General features: G+C 40.8%; 1 protein-coding gene across 35 annotated transcripts in view; it reads right to left on the bottom strand.

Annotated features, from left to right (window-relative positions):
• Positions 1 to 2,015: 2,015 nt before the first annotated feature.
• The window catches only part of tcf7l2 (transcription factor 7 like 2), a 94,976-nt gene continuing 88,573 nt past the window's right edge, over positions 2,016 to 8,418 (bottom strand). For 6 of the 35 annotated variants that reach the window (XM_061707896.1, XM_061707887.1, XM_061707884.1 and 3 more), the window contains 2 exons: positions 8,067 to 8,117; positions 2,982 to 3,203 (listed from right to left, as the gene is read on the bottom strand). In XM_061707896.1, the coding sequence (XP_061563880.1) occupies positions 3,124 to 3,203; positions 8,067 to 8,117 (131 nt within the window). In that variant the 3' untranslated portion in view covers positions 2,982 to 3,123. Of the gene's footprint in view, positions 3,204 to 5,479; positions 5,542 to 6,094; positions 6,169 to 6,785; positions 6,859 to 8,066; positions 8,118 to 8,418 lie in introns of those variants that run through there. The other 29 variants (XM_061707866.1, XM_061707874.1, XM_061707869.1 and 26 more) reach the window with 17 other exon arrangements.

The raw sequence follows: 8,418 nt of genomic DNA, 5'->3' as shown, positions 1-8,418 counted from the left end.
CGGCCTTTAAAAAAAACTATCCAGTTAAATTGCTCCATCCGGATAGAGTGAATTTGGTTGTGGTCGTTTCAGATGTTCTTGTCCAGTTTTGTTCTTACATCCGTTCCCTCAGATTCCTGCAACTAAACTTGGATGTACATTCCAATAAAGGTTAGGATAAATGATAACATGCCTCTGAAGTTTGACTTTTTGCACCATTACAATACTTATAGGCAACTAGTCATCATATCTCCTGCTCTCTGAAACACATGTCAATGCTCAATAGTACACATATATGGTTCTTTAATATATTTGCATTATACTAAGATGCTTCATTTTCAATGGCTTTTTCCCCCTTACATTACTTTTACTTTTATACTTTAAGTAGTTTTGAAACCAGTACTTTTATACTTTTACTTGAGTAAAAAACTTGAGTTGATACTTCAACTTCTACAGGAGTATTTTTAAACTCTAGTGTCTATACTTCTACCTGAGTAATGAATGTGAATACTTTTGACACCTGTCTATTCATTAGATATAACAATTTTCATAAACATGGGGTAAATATTTCCCAGAAAGAGCTGCAATAACATTTTGTAATTCATATTTTCATACGTGTATGTTTTTTCTAAATAAAAATATTATCCCAATGAAACCCCATCATTTTAGGACTGCCTTCAAAAAGTGCGACTGAATGTAAATAAGAGATGCGGGTCATCCCATTGGCTGACAGTTACACCTGCGCGTGACTTTCAAAATAAAAGGCCAACAACTATGCGCACATACTAAGTTGCTTTTATTAATACAGAACTGCATGCTACAGAGACTGTACAGCATAAACATTTATTCATTACAAAAACATGGTTTTAGAACCATTTAAAATAACAGGGAAAAAAACGAACAAACAAAAAGATAAGAGCATAAAATAGAACAGGAACATCACAGCCGTTAAGGAAACATTCAAACTATTTATCATTAGCATCTTAATAAACCAGAGAAGAAATCGACAGATTACAGTCGTGTCATGTCAACTACAATGGCACCGAGTGGATGATTCTCTTGTAGCTTTTTTTTTTGTTCTTTTTCTTTTTTTTAACAGCCTCTTGCAACATCAACATGCCTATTTTTTTTTCTATCTACCTATATGTAGTAGTGTACTTAAAAGTGGCAGTTTGTGTATTTTTTTGTATTTAATAGTTTTTTTATGAACCTCCTAATATACATAATTTTGGCCCTCATGGGTTTATACAGTATGATGTCCGTCTTTTTATTAAGTTTAATTTTTATTTGACAATTTGCTACCAAACACATTTGTTATAGCAACATTTATACTACATACATAGCAATCTATGTAACGTCACAGCAAAGAATGGTATCAAAATAAAATAAAAACAAACAACAAAACAAACAAACGAACAAACAAAAAAAGATCCCTACAGCATGGTTGGTTTTTAATTTTTTTTGATTTTGTTTTTTTTTTTTTTTTCCAATGGGGGGGTAGGGGGAGGGCAAGAGAAAATTAGCACAAAATTTGGCACGGAAGATCTGTACACGAATCTACAGTCTGAGACATGTGACTGTGCAATAAAAAAGAAGGGCTTTCCACACTTTTCCAACCGCTGAACACACGGTAAGTTTCCGTTTCCCCTTTTTCGTAAAATGGCTTATGTGACGTATCTAGTGAAGATGTGCATTCTTCCGTTTGTGAGATCTACACAACATACCGAGTGGAATCCAGGTTGTCAGTGATGGGGAAAAATAAAAATAAAAATGACACTGACTAAAAAAATAATTAAAAAAAATGGCCTTTTCAAACCTCCTTGTAAAAATGGATCATTCATATAGTTGCTTACCTTAAGAAAAAATATTTGTACAATATATCAAGGGGAAAAAAAAAAAAGGGTCAAAAAGAGACACATACAAGATACAACAAGCAATCTCTAAAGCAATAAATACTACTGGTCCTAGCGTTGTGACATTTTTGAATTTAATAACCCGTCAACCCTCCCACCCAAAACCCCCGCCCGCCCCCGATCAAGTCCACCCAAACTTGCCTGACTCCGCCCCGTAAGGTAAACGACAAAGAAAAGAAGAGACAACGCAGTGGAAGAATGCATATTTAACACAGTAATCCCCCACCCACCCCCTCCCGATATCTGTACATTTAAACAAGAACAAGTAACATCACAATTAAAGTTGTTCCTCAGAGAGGTGTCACTGCTAGCCTCATGCCCTCCAAGAGTTTGAACAGATGTCGAATGATTGGTTCGCAAGCTCGTATTTAATACAAATAAAGAAGGAGAACCAACTCTTTCAAGAAAAGGGCTCGCTGAATAATCTAGCCTACCTTTTTATATCCGTCTTTTACACATTTTGAAGTTGAACTAGATAATTTTTCAGTTTGCACTGTTGAACACTACAAAAAAAAAAAAAAAAAGACAAAAACAAAAAAAATTCATAAAAATTTTGGCAGATTCACAAAGCTATACTACAGCTCATTGTATCATTTCTTTATAATAATTAGAATTCTTTTTGATAATGAGGGGTCAAATATTGACCAATGAACTTTAGTAAAAGAAAAACTAAAATTTCAAAGCCTTGTGGCACGGAAACATAAAGAGAAAAACATCCAACGGCAAGTGAAATATAGCAGAGGAAGGACCTAGAGAGGTGTCTGTGCAAGTATGTGTGTGAGTGTGTGTGCGTGCATGTGCGTGCATGTGTGTGTGTGCAGAGATAAAAGAGAGGAGAAAAATAGGATAGACTATTCTATAGACTTGGTCACTAGCGACAGAGGCTGAGGGGCCGTGGAGGGGAGGAGCGAGTGGGAATGACACAGCGATGCCGAGGACCGGGCCATGGAGGACGCCACCGAGGAGCCCGGCTGCCGCGAGGACGAGACGTCGCCGTGCTCCACGGCTCCGTTGTGGGAGGAGGCGCCAGGCGTTTTTCTAGCTGCAGCAGAGTTTTCCAGTTGAACCAAAGATGGCGGCGGAGGCCCAGCCAGGAGGTGCGGGTGGTGGAGTGGCTGGTGGGCCGGTTTCATAGTCAGTGAGAGAGGTTGCATTTGTTCAGTCTGAGGATTGGACTCTTTTGAAGAGAGGGGGGAGTGAACCACGGAGGAGGGGGAGGAGGGGGGGGAGTCTAGTAAGCTTCCGTCCGTAGAGGGAGGACTGGCACAGCTGCCTTCACCTTGGATGTAGCGAATGCACTTTTTTTTTCTCCTGGAGGACAAAGGTGAGAGAAAGAGAATCTTTTAGCATCAAATCGGGAAACTTGGAGTTTCGCAGCACTTTTTTTTTTGCTCGACTTAAATGCACCTTTCGCCGTTCCTTGAAACAGGACGGATCGGATCGGCAGGTGCATTTAAGTACCTTTGCATATCTTATGTGCTCAGGAGAAAAGGTAGCAAGGAAAACTAAACCATCACACAGAAAAAGGTCACAAGTGAAGCACCTGGACAGGAAGCAGGAAGGAAATGAGAAGCACACACACAGATGATGACGGAGGGACGAAAGGAAACAGAGTAAATGCTCTCTGAATTCAAACTCTCCGTTCTTTTTTGAGGAACAATTGCAGCTACAATATGAGCCTGTCCTCTCCAGCAACTGGCGCTAACTGGACCTATCTCCCTCCCGTGCTTCCGTGGAGCTCTGCCCTCTCCTCTCCTGAGGGGACGGAGTTTGGATACGAGGCAAAAAATAATAATAAAAAGCCAACAAGATCCACACTACCCTGCATCTGCCCCACAGTTACAAGTGTTGAGTGTGCGTGAGGGGTCAAGGCATCATGTTTACATTCCCGCCTGAGGTTGGGACCCTCCCCCTGCATGTTGAGTCTGGAGGCCAGACCCGCCGAGCTCGACGGAACCCGCTGAACAAAAACAGTGGAGCGAGGGGGAGTCGGGGGGGGGAGAGCACCGCTGCATTTATCTGCGGCGACTCTGCTGCGAAGGCTGCGCTCACATTTGGTTAAGGGGGAATCTCTGCCCATCTCATCTTTACACTGACCCTGGCAGTGACCCCTCTCTTGCAACCTCCAATTCTATCACAAGGAAGCCTGAAGCCGAGGGGGGGCTGGGGGGGAGACGGGGGGGGTTTCAGCAGATGTGAAGTAGGTAACAATCACACTGATGTGTCTACAAATACCAATTAAAGCTTTGGGGACAGAATTTTCTTAATTACCGTATTTTCTGGACTATAAGCCGCTACTTTTTTCATAGGTTTTCAACCGTGCAGCTTATACAAAGGTGCGGCTATTCTGTGGATTTTTCTTCCACCGCTCGGGGCGCTCTAACCGGAATTAGAATCAAAACTAAGACAAAATAAATGCAAAGAAGAATACGCCACTTCTTCTTTAGCAGATAGAAGCAGATTTCAAACAGATAAATAAATACCGGTTATTTTCTCTTGGGTCTGTCCCGTTTTAATCAGCAAAGTTGCTGCCATGTTAAAAGACACTGTTAGGAAAGGATCTATTTAGGTACAAACATGTACATCATTTACAGCTCAAAATCCTTCTGTACATGTAGTAAATATCTAATCTAACAACATAAATATCTGCGGCTTGCATATCTTTTTTTTTTTTAAATAGAGCAGGTGCGGCTTGTATGTCTTTTTTTAATTATTTTTTTAAAAATAGAGCGGGTGCGGCTTATATACAGGTGCAGCTTATAGTCCAGAAAATACGGTAAGTTACTCTAGTCTATTCAAACCTTTTTTTTTCTTCTTTAATTCTAACGGGAATTTTTGTTTTTTCTTTAAAAACGTCAAACAGAGAGCAGATTACTGGGAGTGAAAAGAAAGAAGGACAACAGACAACAACCGATTGCATACACAGTCCTATGAAACCTTAATCACATGCTAGGTGAAAGACAGGCATGCATTTCTGATGAACTCAACAGTGTAAGCAGACAACATCAGACATCACAGAACACCAGAAGAAAAGGGTGAAGATGAGGCTTTTAAGTGCAGTCTGAACTGATACTGCAGCTCTGGACGGTGCAGAGCATCGACCGGGACTAAAAAGGTATCGTTTTGCTCCACGTACACATCACGGCCTCTGTAACTGTCCGTCAAACTCCAACAAATGAGCTAATATCCATTTTTTTAACAGACATATTGATTTATAGTATGTGCCCGTGTATGTTATTGATTCCCTGCCTCGGGGGAAATTATACCAGATGCATCTTTGAGGAAATGGAGCCCAGAGAGAACTTTTAACCTCTCTGACTGAATTACAGCACTTCTGCAGTCTCTTAACATCATTACGCGCTATTATTCTTTATGGAATAATGCCGTATTTTGTGATAACGTGGCTGTCAGCTGCTAGAGTGAGCATGTTCAAAACAATTACTAATGAAAAACGTCACGACGATATTTAAAAAAAAAAAAAATGCATAGCAGTGATTGGTGCAGAGAAGTTGAGTCAACAGAAAGAAGAAAAAAAAAAAGAAAGCCAGACACAAAGAAGGGTATTACTTAGCAGAAACAAATACCTACCATGAAAACATTCCCAATTCAAAGACTGCTTGTGTCAGAACAGAAAGACAACAGGTAGGGACTAAGTAAGGGTTATTGAAGAGGAGTTTGGAGGAAGGAGAGTTGGAGAAGAAGGAGGAGAGGGCACAGAAAAGAGTGTCACTAAACAGGCCCTCGGAGAAAGCAGGGCTAAATTTGTAAGCATGACATCATTAATCAAAAGGGGCGCCAATTAGAACAAACATGACAGTGAAAGGGAGAAAAGGAATTATCCACTGCTTGGACAGAAAATAGATTTCAGTCAGACCAGTTCAGACGGAAGAAAATGTCCTTCCAAATACTATCACCGACGCCGATCTTCCTTTATTTGATCCCTTTTTTTTGAGGATTTAATAGTGTGAAGTCTCGCTTTGAAATCTATTTTCTGTCACTGGGCTTGAACTGAGCTCAACGAGGAGAAATAGCTGTGCAGGAATTTAGAGGAGCAGGAAACTTCTCAGTGAGAAAAGAGGACTTTTTTCCATCCATTACCACACTGATGGAAATATGTTTTAGGAAGACATCTGAGCCAATAATCAGGGAGAGGAGGCTCAGTGGGGCCGTCTGCCTCCCCACTGGTACTACAGCAGTTAATACCTGCATGGTTTGCACCATAAACTCAGCTGGTCAAGCCCGAACAAGGCACGACACTTCTTTGGGGTATTTGCATCTGTTAGCCAAAGAGGTAGACACAAACACACACAGACAGACACAAAAAAAAAAAAAAAACAAAAAAAAAAAAAAAGGAAAAAGAAAAGGAAAAGAAAAAGAAAAATGGGACACGTCATTGCACAGACAATAAATATGTAGCCAGGGCTTAGATGTTGGCTGGCAACACTAGGATGTCCTCCATATTGACCAGGCCATCAGACTCCAGATCCTCCAAGCCCCCAACCTGCCAGTTTAAGGACTCCTGACCAATCAGAGCCAAGCTCACTGTACCTGCAGCGAAACTCCCATCTTTAACCACACATACACACTGACGACATTCACACAAACACTCTGATATATGCTGTTAAAAACCCTTAATTTCCCATAAAATAATTTTTAAATTAAAATAAAAAAAAGATAAAATAAAAAAAAGGGTTAAAATCAAATAGCAAGAACCCAGAGATAGACCGGCAGGGCACGGCTGGAGGAAGCTGAGAGGTCACAATAGCCTGGTGGGACAGACAGGGAGGAAGGCGGAGAGGAAGGAGAGCAGCACAGAGCGGAGGAGGAAGTCCCAGCGTGGAGTTACTCAGCCTTCACCTGGCCCTGGCCAGTGCAAGCACACACCATACACACCTGCACGGGCCACACCAGTTATTCTGTTGATCGAGCCCAAAGCGCGCTCGACACTTCTTAGGAGCGCTCAGGTCTGATGCCGCAACAAGGAAGGGAAGCCAGCAAGAGAGGAGGAAAGAAATAAAACCAATAAAATAAGGGAATAAAATAGAGGAGAGAAATAAGGAGAAAAATAAAAACAAAAACAGGTAACGCTGAATCTATGAAGCTTAGCAGTTAAGTTGACTGAGCAAGAAACCCCCATTCCAAAAACCCACAAAGCCATTATCAAGCGATGCATTTAAAAAAGACAGCAATGAACACGATTACTGCGTTCAAGACAAAATTAGTACAAAATAAATAAATAAAAAACACATGCATGTTATCCATTAACAGTAATACTGAAACAATCACTTTCAAATCACAAAAAAAAGCTAAAATCCCAAGGACGTTAAAGATAAGGTAGCGTTTGTTGATCGAGAGGATATTAAACGGAGCGGAGGCAGCTTGGATTAATTAGCTGTTAGATGCTATCAGTGCGCTACTGTTTCAAAAAGACGGGGTCAAGCTGGTAGGGCTAGGCGGAGGCAGCAGATTGCTAAAACAGGCATGACTTAGCCTTAGCCAGGGGAAGGATTACAAGAAAGGAAAATGAAATAAAAAGGTCTGGAACCTGAAGAGGGAATCTACTCTTTAGAGCAGGCATCAAACGATTGATTGGTTTCCATCAGCAGCATCGGCTGTCTGCAGCAGACCAGCTGCCAGTCACTCGCTTGCCCTACTGAGCAATCGTGTCATTAGCAGAAGTAGAGCGGAGTGACCGAAGAAAAAACCGCCGCGGTGCGTTTAAGTCCAGGGCTCATCCGAGTAGATACTTTTTTTTTGTAAAGTGGGGAGGGAGGCCAAAGTCATGCTGGCCTGTAGGAAAAGGCGCAAGCGCAGCTACTGAGGCGTACAGATTAAGGAGGTTTACCCATGACGGTCGTAATCTAACGTTTTAATCATCAGATCCTCAAGCACAGTAACTTTACCAAAATAAAAGAAGCGTTCTAACCAAAAAAAAAAAAAAACGGCAAGAGGTAATTAAGTAAAACAAAGTCTAGCTTGAACTCAAACAAACAGCAACATTTTAAGAAAAGAAAGCAGCAAACAAAGCCAAAAGGAGCATAATTCAGAGAGGAAAATTTAAACCTGCTTCATACTGCACATTCATGGGTAATTAAATATACATCCATTTAAAAAGGAAAGATAAATAAATAATAAAACAGTTAGTAATTTAATACTTAAAAATGACATTAGCACCTGTAATCGGAGGGAGTGAAAGGCAAGGGTTTGGAAAATATTCTCTGTGTTCTGAAAAAAAAAAGAACAGATAGAGAGGCCTTCAAGAAGAAATCCGTCACCAAACGAGCGCAAAATGCATGATAACAAGTCGGCATAGCTCCTCACAATATGATCAGAAGAATGTATGAATCATAAAGTAAAAATGGATTAAAAAAAAAAAGAAAAAAGAAATGAATAAATCACAGAATTAGCAAACCTCCTTAATTTTCAGATGTAAGTGATTTCTCTTAGTGGAAGCATGCATGGGAACAAGCGAGGGGGCAGCCCAACAAACTCACACATGCACAGTTACACACACACACACGGGCGC

This window comes from Cololabis saira, chromosome 19 (assembly GCF_033807715.1).
Source record: "Cololabis saira isolate AMF1-May2022 chromosome 19, fColSai1.1, whole genome shotgun sequence".
Taxonomy (NCBI): domain Eukaryota; kingdom Metazoa; phylum Chordata; class Actinopteri; order Beloniformes; family Belonidae; genus Cololabis; species Cololabis saira.
The sequence above is the reverse complement of the archived record's forward strand: the minus strand, read 5'-3'. Positions and strand labels throughout refer to the sequence as shown.